The sequence below is a fragment of the Phyllostomus discolor genome, chromosome 6, assembly GCF_004126475.2.
Source record: "Phyllostomus discolor isolate MPI-MPIP mPhyDis1 chromosome 6, mPhyDis1.pri.v3, whole genome shotgun sequence".
Taxonomy (NCBI): Eukaryota; Metazoa; Chordata; class Mammalia; order Chiroptera; family Phyllostomidae; genus Phyllostomus; species Phyllostomus discolor.
In genome coordinates, this window is record NC_040908.2 from 13772240 (window position 1) to 13787687 (window position 15448).

General features: G+C 63.1%; 2 protein-coding genes across 3 annotated transcripts in view; one reads left to right on the forward strand and one right to left on the reverse strand.

Annotated features, from left to right (window-relative positions):
* Positions 1–192: 192 nt before the first annotated feature.
* Positions 193–15187, forward strand: GAREM2 (GRB2 associated regulator of MAPK1 subtype 2). Of its 2 annotated transcripts, none has more exons than XM_036027739.1 (6): positions 193–438; positions 3277–3417; positions 7802–7953; positions 8712–9737; positions 10642–10811; positions 11361–15187. In XM_036027739.1, exons 1-6 carry the CDS (start codon positions 327–329, stop codon positions 12385–12387), a joined length of 2628 nt encoding a protein of 875 aa, XP_035883632.1. In that variant the 5' UTR covers positions 193–326; the 3' UTR covers positions 12388–15187. The 2 variants fall into 2 exon arrangements, with proteins under 2 accessions (XP_035883632.1, XP_028371921.1); XM_028516120.2 differs by having other exon boundaries at positions 7823–7953.
* The window catches only part of HADHA (hydroxyacyl-CoA dehydrogenase trifunctional multienzyme complex subunit alpha), a 35027-nt gene continuing 34505 nt past the window's right edge, over positions 14927–15448 (reverse strand). The window contains exon 20 of the mRNA XM_028516669.2: positions 14927–15415. Coding sequence (XP_028372470.1) covers positions 15270–15415 — 146 coding nt within the window. The 3' untranslated portion in view covers positions 14927–15269. The remainder of the gene's footprint in view (positions 15416–15448) is intronic.

The following is a 15448-nucleotide window of genomic DNA, read 5'->3' on the forward strand; positions in this document are numbered from 1 at the left end:
ATGCCGCCTCGCGTCTCGGTTTTCTCTCCAGGCTCCCGCCTCGGATTCTCGGTCCCCGGCTGTCACCTGGACGCTCGCGGAGGGGGCGGGCGGCCGGGGCCGGCGGAGAGGCGGGACTTGGCGGCGGCGGCGGGCCGGGGGGTGGGGCGAGGGGCGGGGGCCGGCGCCCCGCGGGGAGTCCGGCCACGTGACTCTCGCAGCCCGGCCGGGCCGCCAGGCGGGGAGCGCCGCGGCGGCCCCAGGAGGTGGCGGCGGGCGCAGGAGCCCGCGCCGCGCGGGACTGGCCGTCGGGGGCCCGGGACGGCGTCCCGGGAGGCGCCCATGCCATGGACAAGCTGGCGGCCGGCCTGGCCGGCCTGCGCTGGAGCGTGGTCGCCTTCCCGCTGGACCTCATCGTCAGCCGCTGCCGCCTGCCTACGCTCGCCTGCCTCGGGCCAGGTACCGGGGGCGCTGAGAAGGGCGGCCGGGGTCCGCAGGGGAGCCTGGAACTCTGCGGGCAGGTGCCGGCGGGGCCCCCATGCGCCCCCGCTCGGCACGCGCGCTGCGCAGCTCCTGGCGCGTCTCCGCCGGAGACCAGGGGCCCACCAACCGAGGGTCTGCCTCGTCCGGCGCCCCGCGGACGGCTCTGGGACAGAAACCAGGACACGGCCTGGGACGGGCCTGCGACGCAGTGTGCCGGCCCAGCTGGAACCGGAGCAGGGCCGAGCCACCGCGCCCGCCCCGTCGGTGCGCCCCTTCCCTCGCCGCCCTCACACCCCCGGCTGGGCCGCGCCCCCTCCGTCCCTTTGTCTCCCACCTCTCACCTCAAACCTCCCGCACCCCTGAGGCCCGTCTTCCCACCGCCGCCGCCCCCCAGCCCCTCTCGGCCGTTCTCGGGACCCTTCTCGCATCCTCCTTGCGCGTCTCCGGAGCACCTCTGGGCCGGGGCGAGCAGGCCACCTGGAGAAGAGGCCCAAACGAGCGAGTCCTCCCTCCGGGCGTGTCCTGGAGCCCCTAGCCCTCCCCCCACATCTTGCCCCACTTCTCCTTGGGGCGCGAGGGCCTGGGCTGCCCTGAGGATGGAACCTCGCCTGGGGGCCGGAGAGGGGACGCCTGGAGGCTACACGGAGCGAGGGGACAGTTTGCGGGGGGGGGGGGGGGTGGCCGCTTGGCTGGGGGAGGGGCAGGAGCCGGGGCTGGCAGCCAGTCCGGGGGTTTTGTGTGTGAGAAGAATAGGGGTTTGGCCCGCGTTGGCACACTCGCTTCCCTGAATGCTAATGGGGCCCAGGCCACAGTCTCCTCTCCTCTCCGCGGGGGCGGCAGCCCCTCCTCCGACCCGCGGCGGCCCGGAGTGGGCACAGGGAGCGTCAGCGACCATACCCGGGCCGTCGGACAGGGGTGCCCTGCAGACCGACGTCTTGTTCTTGGGACCATCAGCATGTGACCCCGAGACGGTGCTTGTCGGCAGCAGGGATGTGTACGTCGGCGCGTGAAAGGGATTTGCCGGCCCCTTCCCACACGTCCTCCTTGGCATCCCTCTCTCTCCTGGGGAGGGTCCTTTCTGAGCTCCTCAGTGTGGCCGGGCCTCCTCTGGGCTCCCTTGATACTCCTGGCACCCCGACTCGCTCCGACTGTGCGCACCTGATATAAATGGTTAGTGTGTCGTCTTCGCACTGGGCTGCAGGATCCACAAGCGGGGCATCCTGCCCAACAAACATTGTGGCGGGGCTGACCCCCTGAGTGAATGAATGAATGAGAGAGCAAACCAGCAACTGGTGGGATGGCCCAGCTGTCTGTGACAGTGGTGTCTGTGGCTGTTGTCACTGTGAGTGTAAATATGTGATCGAAAGTGTGTCTTGGAGGTCCCTGTGTGCCATATGCATTTAGAAGGGGCCTCTTAGTGGGACCATAGGATCGAGTTGGGCCACTGGAGTGACAAGCCCCTGTCACTGTGGGCCAGGTGGCTGTGCTGGTTCAACTGTTACTACGACCCGTGGCTGTGGGTGTGCAGAAGGGTGGGCTGGGGCTTAGGAGAGCTTTAAGAGGAGGTTGCAGAGTAGCAGACCTTCTGCTGCCCCAGAAGGCAGGCCCAGATCCCCCCAAAACACACACGGTGGGAACGCCAGGTCTCCCCACAGCCCTGAGCACATCCCCCACGCCCCCTTCATGGGGCATCTAGCCATGAGAGCAATCAATTCCCATTGGGTGGGATGGCAGACGTTTGGTAAGTTGTGTCTGAGGGGGCTGGGAAGGAGGCATCCCCACCCCCACCCTGCCCACCAGCTGCAGCCAGGAGACAGCTCCACCAGCTTCCTGGAAGCCGGGCCAGCCCCTCCTGCTCCCCTGGAAACCGTTGCTGGGGTTGGAGCCTCCAGGGGCCCAGGGCCCCCTCAGCACCTCTGCCCCTGTGCCTCTTCCCCCAGAACCAGCCCCCCTCCTCACCTCTAAATCCACCCCCTTCTCCTGCAGTCATCGCTGCGTTCCAGACACTGAGAGCATGAGGGGCTGACAGGGGGAAGGCCAAGAAAGAGCTTCTCCTCTGAGGTCCCCTGAAAGCAGGAGAGCCCTGTGGCATGGGGGGAAGGGGCTGCCGTAAGACACCGAGGAGTCAGCTCTTGTGAGCCCTGCCCCTCTCCTGGTCCAAGTGGCCCAAGGCTCTAGGGGAGCCCTCTCAGCTGGGACCTACAGCAGACGGCCCCACCAGGGGTCTCTCCAGTCCTCCGGCCAGACCCTCCTGCCCGGCCCAGCCACTGGCTTGGGGGCGGTGCTGAGGCCCACCTGAGTGTCTGCTGCCCAGTAGCGTCTCCCGTTCTCACCCCACCCTCAGCTAGTCTGTGCTCTCCTCTGCGAGCCTGGCCACCCTCCGCTCCGTGCCTCACACTTGGCCTGTATTCTTTGTTTGCATCTTTTTCCACTTCCCTACGGGCGAGCGTAAGGGGTCCTGGAGGCTGGGGGCCGGCCTCATCTGCTGGGAGGCCCTGGCCCCAGCACGGGGCCTGGGACAGCAGGCAGACTAGTCAAATGATGAATGAAGAACAGCGGCTGGGCTGGTTGCTAGGGCCCCGTCAGGAGCCTGAGCCCTGCGAGAGGGGCTTGACTCTGCCCTGAGGCCACAGCTGGCAGTCCGCCTGTCCCTAGAGCATTGCTTTGCCGACCTGGACAGGGATCACGGGGTGGGGGTGCCATCCCCGGGGAGGGTCTTGGTGAGAAGGTGAGCAGGTCATCCTGCCTATTCTTTCTGCCCCTCCTAGTGTTTTCTCTTTTCCCTTCCTCTTCCCTCCTTCTTTCCCTTCCCAGGGGAGTATGCCGAGGGCGTCAGTGAGCGAGACATCCTGCTCATTCACTCCTGCCGCCAGTGGACCACAGTGACAGCCCACACCCTGGAGGAAGGCCACTACGTCATCGGGCCCAAGATTGACATCCCCCTGCAGTACCCAGGTGTGCCAGCCGGGGACAGATGGTGCAGAGCTGGTGGGGGCAGTAGGCCGGAGGGTAGGGGGGAGGGAAGGCGTGGGGGAAGCTGTGGGCTGAGGGAGGACAGGGCTGGCAGGGGTGGGGTTAGGGGTAGGGTTGGAGTCAGGGTCAGGGTTGGGGTTAGGGTTAAGGTTAGGGCCCAGTGGTTTTCACACTCCTGGGTGCAGCCCCCAGTTTCTGGTTGCAAAGCATTGATTCACATTCTATTTTAAAGTAGGTTTTAAACTGATTTAAAAAAAGATACCCACAGTCTTACACTGCTACAAATCCAACCCGGAGCTGCCTCATTAACCCGTTTCTGTACGACCCTCAAAGAAGACACCTCCCCCACCCTGGCGGCTCGGTGCTGTGCGACCGAAACCCCTCAGGACCCAGAGGTGCCCGGGCTGGTCATCGGGCTGCATGCGTCAGCTCTCATCTTCCGTTATTACCATTTTCTCCTTTTATGGAGTTTATTGGGGTGGCATGGGTTAACGCTTTGATCTGGTTTCCCCCAATTTTAGTGTTAACCTCATTGTTTTCGTTGATTGGCTTTATAACTGAGTGTTAAACTTTTAGACTTTTAACTAAGATCACGCGAGTGAACTCCCACTTTGGGCTGGGTGACACATGGTGTACGATTTTGTTTGAAGAAAGGATCACGCTGCTAAAAAAAGAAAGTCCAGCCCTCCCACTGAACTCACAAGGAAACAGGCCCCAGGAACGACAGTAGCCTGCTCAGTGCTGTGTGTTAACCGCCCCCCCTCTTCCCCGCCCCCCCCCAAGGTCCGGCCCCTGTGTGCCTGGAAGGCTCACGGTCCCTTCCTCGCTGGCACCGCTGTTCCCCCTCTGGTCCTGCCTGGGTCTCCCCGAGCCCGAGGGCGGGGACTGAGCTGTCACAAACTTCTGCTCTTTACATCGAAGAGGTTGGGGTGCCCTCTCAGGTGTCTTTCTGACCTGGGACTGGGCTCTGTGCTGGGCCTGAGGTCCTCGAGGGGGCCTGCCGGAGCTAGGAACTCCCAGCCTGGGAGAGGTCCCACCCAGGTCGTCTTCTTGGGATCAAACAAGCAAAGACAGCCCTCATCGACTGAAATGTGACTTAAGGGACTGTGCCACTTTAGTTTATCTGGGAAACCAAGGCACGGAGCCTTCTAAGGAGCCGAGTCCGGGGGCGGGGCTCCTAGCACTTGTTCCCCGAGTGCGCGCGTACGGCGCGGTCGTGGGGTGACAGCTGGCTGCAGGGATGCGGCCGCCCACTCCGTCTTTCCGGTGGACTGGTCGGCCAGGGTGGGGGAGGGGAGGTCGAGGCCCTCTAGGAGGGGGAGGGGCCGGGCGGCTGGTGGGTTAACGAGGAAGCTGAGTGCACAGCTTGGAACTGGTTCCTCTTAATGAATTAATAATTGTGTGTGTGGGCAGGGGCGGCCGGCTTCGGACCTCGGAGAGAGCGGCGGCCACGAAGCTGGGGAAGGGGAGGAGGGCGGAGGGGCCGGGTCTTCAGCCCGCCCGCTGCCCAGGGGATGGGGACACCCGGCTCCTCCGAGACAGCCCCGCACCCGCCCTGCCGGGCCAGGCTGCTTCCGCAGCGTCGGCCCAGGGCCCGTAGGAGCCCGGGCAGACGCACCCTGGGAGCTAAGTAGCATGCTTCCATTTTACGGATGGGAAAACGCGAGCCCAGCGAGACCCAGTAATTTGCTCAAGGTCATACAGCTGGTCGGGGGCAGAGCTGGAATTCAACCTGGCCCGTCCTGACCCCACACTCTGTGCATATGTCCTCCTCCATTCTTTACCGAGCGTCTGCCGTGGGTCAGGTGCTGGGAGGAGGGGTGGTAGGCGCGACTCCCTTTCAGGCTGGACGGGGTCCTCCGGCCAGCACAGTTGTGTTCTGGGAAAGAGGGACAGGGGAGGATGGACGGGCTCGGGTTGGGCAGGTCCCTAGAGTCGCGGGGACCTCGGGTCTCACGCAGGGGGAGGCAGGAGAGGAAGCTGCCCCTGGGGGGGCTGCAGGGGGAGGAAAAGGCTTCCAGGGGCCGGAGCATCACTCCCGGGAGGTCTCTCTTCCTTCCTCTGGGCAGTAATGACCGGTGCTGGGCCCCAGGCTGCAGCGGAGGGGGTGGTGCTGGCTACCATGGTTACATCGATCTTGCCTGCCACATCCTCCCCTGGCTCCAGCCCTGGTTTGGCTCCTGCGCTCCCCACAGGGGGGCAGCGGGCATTTCTCCCCACTTGGCTGCTTGTGGTTGGGGGGTTTGTGTGCGAATACGGTGGGAGGAGGTCGGGTGGGGGCGGGGCACTACTCGCTGTTGGGTGGTAGAAGAGCCTGATTCCTGCCCCCTGACCCCAGATCCGGGCTCCTTGCCCGGTCCTCTCCCTAGTTTATCCCTCCACCCGACAGAGCTGTGGCACCTTTGGGCCTCTTCCCACCGGGGTCTCAGGGTGGTTAGAGCAGGAGCCGGGGCCTCTCCTCCCAGCTCTATGCTGGGCATTTCCTCTTCTTTTTCTTTACTTCACGTCTCTTCCTGCTGCTAGATGTCGATGCCACAGGCCCTGTCCTTGGCCCTCTGCCGCTCGCACCCTGCACTGGGGGGAAGGCTGGGTCTCACTCTCCGTTTCTCTCTGGGTTTGGGGGCTCCAGGAACCCTGGCGCCATGTGCAGAATGGCATGTGTCCATGCTAGGAGTACACTGGGCATTTTTCTGGGAAGAGAGCCCCCAAAGGGTTAAGACCCTCTCTTCATCTTCTCTGAGCCACACTCCCTGCCTCTTGCGGGCGTGTGATCTTGAGCCTGTGCTTCCAGCCAGGCTGCCCCAGCCCCTGCCCCACGGCCTGATTCTTCTGGGCTCCACTTTTGCTTCACAGCCCTGCTGGCTCCGTTTCCAACCAGGCTGGTAGCCCGAGTCCCTTCCTTCCCACCGGCCCCTCGTGAGTCACCCCAGGCTGATGAACCTCCCTCTGTGGGCTTCTTGGCACAGCCCAAGGGGCTGTCCACTTCCCCCCTGTCATCGCTCTCCTGAAGTCCTACCCTCCGGGCGCCCCCCACTAGGGGCAGGCCGTCTGCTCTTGTGATTCTGTTTTCACTCATTCTCTTCCTCACGGACTGGTGTTTTGTGAAACTCTTTTCATTCTTAAGGTCCTTTCAAACTGCCAGGCAGCTTTCCTCCAGTCCGGTGGTCCTCTAGCTCTTTTGTCACGAGTCTGTTGTAGCACTTGTCACATCCTGCCATCACTGGGTGCCCCCGGTCACATCCACTGTATCTGGAAGTCTTGGGGAGCTGGCTGTATTTTGCACAGATCTGCAGCCTCGGTCGGGCTAGCCTGGGGTCTGGCACAGAGCAGGCGGGCGGGCGGGCGCTCCATAAATGTCTGCGGAGTGAGCAGATGAATGTACGGTGACCCAAGCAACCACCAGAGGGCCACAGAAGCTGAAGAGTCACCTAGTCTTGTCTCAGCCTGTTGTCCCCTCACCTAGACGAGACCCTTCCTCCCGTGTCAGGCCTGAGAAGAAGCCATCTGTCCAGATGTCAGAGCGGGGCACGGCCTGTCCCTGTGCTCATGTGGCGGGCACGTAGAGTGTGTGTGGCCAGTGGGGTGAGACAGTGACTCAGGGGTGTCAGCCTTGTGGATTATCGCCGTTCTTTAAAGTCCGAGTCTGCTGGAGGCGTCTGCTGAGCCAGCCAAACCACACAGCCCCAGGCCGCGGGTGGGAAGGCCTCATCTGCAGGAGGCGTTGCTGGGTTCAGACGAGAGGCCTCTGGGACAGTTGAGCTGGGTGTTGGACGAGGGCGGGTTCTGGGAACAGTGGCTCTCCCTGGGCCTCCAAGGCCTGGGGCTGGGCCCCGGTCTGCCCAGTGTATCGGTGTGCATCAGCAACCCAAGGCAAATGCACAGCATGCCAGGTCCAGGTGGGGCCCGATGCCATCTGTCCCAACCTCCTCAGATGAGGACTTGGAGGCCCAGAGAGGGGACGGGACTTTTCTAGAGTCGTAGCAAGTCAGAGTGGGGCTGGGAGCAAGCTAGGAGCCAGCACCCCCAATGCCACAGGGATGCTTGGTCCAAGGCCAGCTCTGCGTCCAAGTATTTGGGCTCCAGTTTGCACTTGGGCGTCTCTGGGAAGACAGTCGCCAGCCTCATTGCACACCCACAGCTCTCCACAGGGACAGAGCTGTGCTCTCGTTGTTAGGGACCTGTGCTCACCTCCTGCTGAGGCTTGAGCCAGCTAACCAGCTCCTTCTACCCCGTACTGGTGCAAACCCACCCTTCTGCCCTCCTGAGTTCCAGAGGGGCTGGCTGAGGCGAGGGGAACAGCAAGTAGGGGCCACAAGGCCTCTTGGGATGCAGGCCAGGATCCCAGCAAGCAGGCTCACCCTAGCAGCCTGCATTTCCTCCCGTGCAGGGAAGTTCAAGCTCCTGGAACAGGCCCGGGATGTGCGGGAGCCAGTGAGGTACTTCAGCAGCGTGGAGGAGGTGGCCAGTGTCTTCCCCGACCGCATCTTTGTGATGGAAGCCATCACCTTCAGTGTCAAGGTCAGTCTTTCTGGCACCAGGCATGGTGTCCTCAGGCTGCCCCTTCCCTTCAGAGCAACTCTGACCGTGGCTGGAGGGTTACCTTAGGGTCCAGGAGTTACCAGGGATCCCATTGTGACTTCTGACAGCCCCTTGAGGGCCTCGGGCAAAATCAGGCCATGACAGAGGAGCCGGATGTTACGGCCCAGTGGGCCAAAGAACTTCCTGCGAGAGGTGATGAAGCAGGAGGAAGAGTGCGGAGGGTCCTGCCCTGACTTAGAGACCTGCAGGGAAGCCTGTCCTCGGTGTGCACCAGTGGGGGTGATGGGTGCAGACTGTCCTCCACTGTGTACCGGAGCTCTTTGCAGACCCTTTTCTTATCCAACAATTCACTGCTCAGTTGCCTTGTTGAGTGGATGGAGTATTATTATCATCCAGATTATAAAGATAAGGATAAAGGTTGTCACTTATTATGTTTGAAGTATGTTGCTATACATGTAGCCTAGTTAGCCCTTAGAGCAACTCTTCCAAGTGTTACTAGATCATTAAGGCCCCAGAGGTGACTCACTGAAGGCTGCACAGCCACTGTGTGGCCTCTCCAGGATGGGATGTGGGCCCCTGACCCCGCCCGTCACCCTCGCGCCCCCTTGTCAAGTGCTATAGATCTGGTCCCAGCTTTGGGAGGACCCAGAGGCTCCCCTCCTGGGTCCTGGAGGTTCGCACAGGGCTGGCTTTCCCTGGGGCCCTGGCTCAGGCCTCGCCATTTCTGGGATCCCCAGGTGGTGTCGGGAGAGTTCAGCGAGGACAGCGAGGTGTACAACTTCACGCTGCACGCGGGCGATGAGCTCACTCTCATGGGCCAGGCCGAGATCCTGTGCGCCAAGACCACCAAGGAGCGCTCGCGCTTCACCACCCTGCTGCGCAAGCTGGGCCGGGCCGGGGCCCTGGCCGGAGTGGGCGGGCCAGGGGGCGCAGGGGCCGCGGGCGGGGGCGCCCGGCCCATCAAAGGCAAGATGCCGTGCCTCATCTGCATGAACCACCGCACCAACGAGAGCCTGAGCCTGCCCTTCCAGTGCCAGGGCCGCTTCAGCACACGCAGCCCGCTGGAGCTGCAGATGCAGGAGGGCGAGCACACAGTGCGCGCCATCATTGAGCGCGTGCGGCTCCCCGTGAACGTGCTGGTGCCCAGCCGGCCTCCGCGCAACCCCTACGACCTGCACCCGGTGCGGGAGGGCCACTGCTACAAGCTGGTCAGCATCATCTCCAAGACCGTGGTGCTGGGGCTGGCGCTGCGCCGCGAGGGCCCGGCGCCCCTGCACTTCCTGCTGCTCACCGACACGCCGCGCTTCGCGCTGCCGCAGGGCCTGCTGGCCGGGGACCCGCGCGTGGAGCGCCTGGTGCGCGACAGCGCCTCCTACTGCCGCGAGCGCTTCGACCCCGACGAGTACTCCACCGCGGTGCGCGAGGCGCCCGCGGAGCTGGCCGACGACTGCGCCAGCCCGCGCCGCGCGCGCTTGTGCCTGCCTGCGCCCCAGCGCGCCCCCGCGCCCGCCCGCGCCCCCAGCCCGCCCGGCGACAGCGACCAGGAGTACGTGAGCCCCGACTGGGCTGGCGCGCCAGAGCCCACAGCCTCGCCCGCCGAGATCCCTTACGAGGAGCTGTGGGCACACCAGGCTGCTGAGGGCCTTGCCGAGGGCCGGACCCGGCCGCCCCCGGGGCCCGACCTCATCTCCTTCGGGGCCCCGGGGCCGCCACGCCTGGAGCCCGAGACGCAGCCGCCTCCCGTGCCTCCCAAATCCGAGGCGGTGAGTGGACGCGGTTGAGGGCTGAAGGGTGCAGGGCAAGGCGCCGAGCTCTGTCCTCCAGGGAGGGACTCGCCAGGACGCTCCGTTTGGGCCCGAAAAGGGAACTTTCCTGGGCGCCCAACCCTTGGAGTGTGTGACAGAGGGTGGCCGATATGTAGGGGAAAGGGTCACAAGAGCATGTGTAGTTCGGGGTACCAGGGACGGTGGCGTGGGAGTTGTGGGACGGGAATGCGAGCAGGTCCCGAGCCACAGAAAAGTGGCGATGAGTCCAGAACAGCGATACCCAGAAGGTTCCGCAGAGCAGCCTTGGAAGTTGTCTGGGGAGAAGAAGGGTCTACGGGGAACCAAGTTGAGAAAACAAGTGTGGGACTTCCGCCCTCCGCTCTGCTTCCCTTCGGAGTCCCAGAGCACCCGCAGGTCAGGGCTCTGAGAATCCCGCACTGAGGACGCCTGTTCGTCTGTGGTCAGTGCGGTTTCCCAGCCGCCCCTGTCCGCAGGATGTGGACGGCGTCCACGGACATCCCAGGGTGTCCACTTTGAGTATCTGACCTGTAAGGAAGGGATCCAGATGGCAGCTACTGTAGTTCCGCCCCCTCATGCATTTTCTCTCTCCTTTCCTTTTTTTTTTATGACTGTTTTTGAACCCACTTTTCTATATTCTTTTACATTCATGAAGGATTTCCAAAGCAGGAGGAGACTGTGTTGTGGGCCCCTGATAGGCGAGGCAGGCTGGAGAGAGGAGAAGGGGTGGAGGGGAGGGTGGCGGGGTGAGGAGGTGGAGTGGAAGGTAAGGCAGCCTCTTTGCAAAGTGGGGCCAAGTGTCAGTCTCCCGGTTGCTGGGAAGGGGTAGATGAGGAGTGTCAGCTGCCTGGGGACAGGTGGAGCCACGGCTCTTCCTCCGCAGGTGAAGGAGGAGTGCCGCCTGCTCAACGCCCCGCCTGTGCCCCCCCGGGGTGGCAGTGGCGGCGGGCGGCTCTCGGGCAGCCCCCCAGTGCCCCCGCGCTTCCCCAAGCTACAGCCCGTCCATTCACCCAGCTCCAGCCTCTCCTACTACTCCTCTGGCCTCCAGGATGGGTGAGTCCCTTCCTTCTCCTGGTCCTGGGTCCTCCACAGTGGCTGGAGGCAGGGGAGAGCAGGGAGGGAGTCAGTGCTGGGGAAGAGGAAGACTTCGGCCTGGGGGTCCAGGGGGTGCAAGTCCCTGGGCAGTACGGAGAGGGAGGGCAGTGGGGTTTGGGTTTGGGGGCCCGAGGCCCAGCGACTTCCTCTCCACTGTCCTGCGTCAGCTTGCTGCTTTCCTGAACGCGAGGACCGGACGGGAACGCTGCTCTGGGCCCTTCTAGACTGGAGCTCTGCCACAGGATGATGTGTTCCTTGCTGTCTAAATTTTTTGTGCAGTTCAGTTTCATTTCCTTTTTCCTGGGGCTGGGGGTGCCTGAAGAAAGAAGCGAGCAACCCCAGAGGGGCTCGGGCCTGAGGGCTGGGGTACGGGCCCGTGTTGCAGGGAGCAGGGCGGCAGCCTCTGTGAGCTGGCAGAGCGGTGGTTTGCAGTGTCACGTGTGACCCCGGCACATTGCCCCCTGCTCTGTCCGACCCCTCCATGTGTGTCTGTCTCTCTGCCCACAGGACGGGTTCCCGCAGTGGCAGCGGCTCCCCGTCGCCAGATGCCTACTCCCTCTATTGCTACCCATGCACCTGGGGAGACTGCAAAGTGGGCGAGTCCTCCAGCCGCCCACCCTCGGGGCCCCCGCCCTCCACCACGCAGCCCAGCCAGGCCTCACGGGCCCTTGCAGAGCCCCTGAGCAGTCGAGCTGCCTCCCTCCTGGGGGCCGACACCCCCGTCAAGACCTACCATGGCTGCCCGCCGCTCTTCAAGCCCTCTCAGCCCCAGAAACGCTTTGCTCCATTTGGAGCTCTCAACCCCTTTTCTGGGCCTGCGTACCCCTCGGGCCCTTCAGCGGGCCCCTCTTCTGGGCCCACAGCCGTTTCGGGGGCCGTGGCTACCTCCAGCCCTGCGTATTCCCCAGGCCCAGGGTCGCCAGGCCAGGCCTATTCAGCTGCTTCCACCTCCTCGGGCCCCACCTCCTCTTCCTCTTCCTCTGAGTGGCAGGAACCAGCCCTGGAGCCCTTTGATCCCTTTGAGCTGGGGCAGGGTGGTTCTCCGGAGCCTGAGGTGCTGCGCTGCCAGGAGCCCAGAGCCGTGGGGGTACCTGGATCCGGACCCCGCCTCTCACCGCTTGGACCCCCCAAGGTTTCAGAGCCGGAAGGTTTAGTGCTGCGGCAGGCGTCCGCGCCACTGTCACCAGTGGCCCTGAAGGGGCCCAAGGCAGGTGGAGCACGACTCCTCCTCAACCAAGGGTGCCTGGAAGGGCCTCCTGCCAGTCCCCGGGACGGGGCCACAGGCTGGGGAGGCCGGGATCCTTCCTGGCAGCCCCCCGCTGACCTGTCTGCGCTCTCCCTGGAGGAGGTCTCCCGCAGCCTGCGTTTCATCGGGCTCTCGGAGGACGTGGTGAGCTTCTTTGCCCGAGAACGCATTGACGGCAGCATCTTTGTGCAGCTCAGTGAGGACATCCTGGCAGACGACTTCCACCTCACCAAGCTTCAGGTCAAGAAGATCATGCAGTTCATCAAAGGCTGGCGGCCCAAGATCTGACCTTCCCGGCTTGGAGCTGCAGAACCTGAACGCTGGCAGAGAAGCCGCGGGGCTGCCAGAGAACGCTGGCCAGCCGCGGGGCTGCAGTGGGGAACCCCGGGGGCGGGTCCTGCCTGCGTGCGGGGAGAATCTGTGCCGAGACTGAGGATGCTAGGTAGCTAGCTATCTGTGAGTCCAGGGGAGACACCCTTAGGAATGGGGTCCTCTGGGGCCACACCCCTGCATGGGGACGGCCTGCCTTTGTGCGTGCAGAGTAGGTGGGGAGAGGGCGGGAGGCCCTGGGGTGCACCCAGACCTGGTCAGGCATTTGCTGCGATTCCCACGGTGGGGTCGAAAGGTGGCCTCCGTGGGACCTCACACTCTCCCACGCCCTGCTGCAGGGCTTCATAGACATCGGGCACTTCTGTTTTGTAGGTTCAGGTTAGAGACAAGGGAAGCTGGTCCGTAATTTAAGCACAAACTCCCAAGTGCCCTCTCTCCCCTGAGCTCTGGGGGCTTCTGGCCTAAGCTGCCCCAGAGTTGGGGTGTCAATTTTGGGACCTCTGCCACGCCCTCCCCCTCCCCCTCTGCTCTACCATGGGGCGGTCCCTGGCCCTGAGCACAAGTGTATCAAGGACAAGCCCATGCCACCACAGCTCGAGGCTCCACCCCTGGGCTCTGGCTCGTGGGTGATGACTTTGGAGGAGCACAGCTCTGCGTTTGAGGTACTTGTCTAGTCAGGGGAGCAGATGCTCCGCTCATGTCCTGGGTTCTCCCTTGAACTCAATGCAGCAGGCCCCGCTCTGTCCTGCCGGGTCGGGCCAGTCTGCCAAGACCCTGACTCCGTGGAAGAGCAGGTGGATTTGGTCCGCTGCTCCTTGATCCTAAAGGCAAGTGGTTTTCAACCACTCTCACTTGCACCCGTCTCCTGCCCCCACCCCTCGCCTCGGGCAAACCCCTAGCGTCCTTCCCTGGTTTCCTGTCACTGGTGCACAGGGGGTACGGGTGGGAGAGAGAAAGCTCAGTGGCTTGGAAAAACCTGCCTTTTCTCCCCTGGAGCTCAGGCCCCCTGCACCCCCTCACATGTGTCAGGGCAGGTCTTGGTGCCCTGGGTCTCCAGCGCGGTCACCTGCTTGGCACCCAGAGCAGGTTGGCCACTGTGTACAACTCCCCACCCCCCTGCCCATCCCTGCCTCACCTGCCCGGGACCACACCGATCCTCACGCTCACTAGTGCCAGGCTGCAGAGGTGCCGGCCTTCTCTTCTGCCTTACCTAGCCAACCTAAGTATTTATTTCCTTTTTCTGTCTCAAGTGTAGCAAAGCCTTGCTGGTGCTGGTGCCCTGGGCAGGCTGCCTCAGCTCTGAGGGAAGGGGGATGGGGAAATAGAGCACAGAACCCAATGTGGAGACTTCTGGTTTCCTTGCCCAGCACCGAATGAACCCTCCGGGGCTGGTGAAATAAACGCTAGACCGCTGAGGGATAGCGCAGGCGGGGCTCTGGGTGTCGGCTGCTTTCTTCCTTTGGAGGAGCAATGGATATGGGACGCTGGGACGGTGTGTGCACACGCGGCCCGACTTCAAAGCTCCATGCCCCCAGCCGGGGCCCAAGTTCAACTCCCTGTGCTGGCCGAACGCCTGCCTTGGGCTCTCAGACCCCCACATTTAGAAGCCTGTGAGTGGCCGTGGTGCCAGGGATTAGTTCTCTGTCTTCTGTTGGTCATCTGAAAACCCCAGCTCAGAGATGACGTGGTCTCAGAGCCTGGCTTCCTAGCCGCCAAGCATCGGTGTTCGGTAGGGCCAGGGTTAAAGGACTTTGCCTGCCAGTGCCATCAGCAGAACTGGGCCGGGCAGTATCTGAAGTGCTTGCAATCGGAACAGAGGCCGGACGGAAGTCCAGAAGGCGCAGTGATGGGACTTGATTTGATTCTGCACACTCCACGCAGATCCTTCCGCCAGACGGAGTTAAGAGCCCGGATGCCGCTTACCCAGACTGGGCTCCGCTTCTGCCAGAACACGTGTGGGGAAACTGCATGCCGGGGGGGCAGGGGCGGAGTGGAGGGTCTAGCAGAGTGGGGTGGCGGGGGGCTGACTCGGCCGCCCTTGTGGGCTCCCCCACGCTGCCTCTGATCACTGCAGGCCGTCTCCACGCTCAGGGGCAGCCGAGATGTGCAGGATGCACCGGCCAGGGAAACGCTCTCTCCTCTGGTTAAGCTGGGTAAAACTGTGTGACAAGGAGGTGCCGTGCTGGGAGAGAAGTCTGCTTTCCGTCCTGGTCCTCCACACCTATCGCCCTGCTGCTGCTCCGGTTAGCCGGGGCCGCGTCCCCGCTGTACGCAGAAGCCCAGCCAAAGCAGCTAAATACAGTCAGGTCTAAAAGGCTTAGCCTCATAAAGCACCACCTTTGATCATCACAGTCTCTCTCTTCAGGTGCTGCGTAGAACTTTCAACACTTCTTATCCCACACACACAGGGGCTGGTTCTAGCTCAGTCCTTGAAGGAGGGGTTTAAAGCAAAAGCAGAAGCACAAGACAGGAGAAAAAGGAACAGGCAGGCAGGGAGGCTGATAAATAAGTTTGGTTTTTATTGTTATCCTGTGTTTGGCCAAATGCATATACCGCTGTTGGCCGCGGCCCGCCTCCAGGCAGGAAAGCGGCCACTCCGGGTCTTGGGGCTTACATATTCACAAGGACAGCGGGTCCCACCTCCCAACATGAAGTGCAAACACAGCCAGACTTCACCAGGAGGGAGGGACAGTCGTAGCTGAAGGCACTTGAATCAAGGTACACACCCAACGCCAGAGTCTGTTTCCCTTGAGGTTACTGAAAATCGAGACGCCACTCCACTGGAGAGCCAGCGCTGCTGGGAGTCGGGGTTAGTGGGTGGGCGGGCGGGTGACGGCCGCTCACTGGTAAAACTTCTTGTTGGGGCTGTTGGCGTGGTCAATGAGCAGCTGGCACGGGGTGAACTGTTTCCCGTAGGCGGCCTCGTACTTCCGGAGCCGGTCCACGACCTTCTGCGCGCCGAACAGGTCCACGAAGCGGAAGGGCCCTGAGGGGGAGACAGGACGCGGGTGAGGCGGAG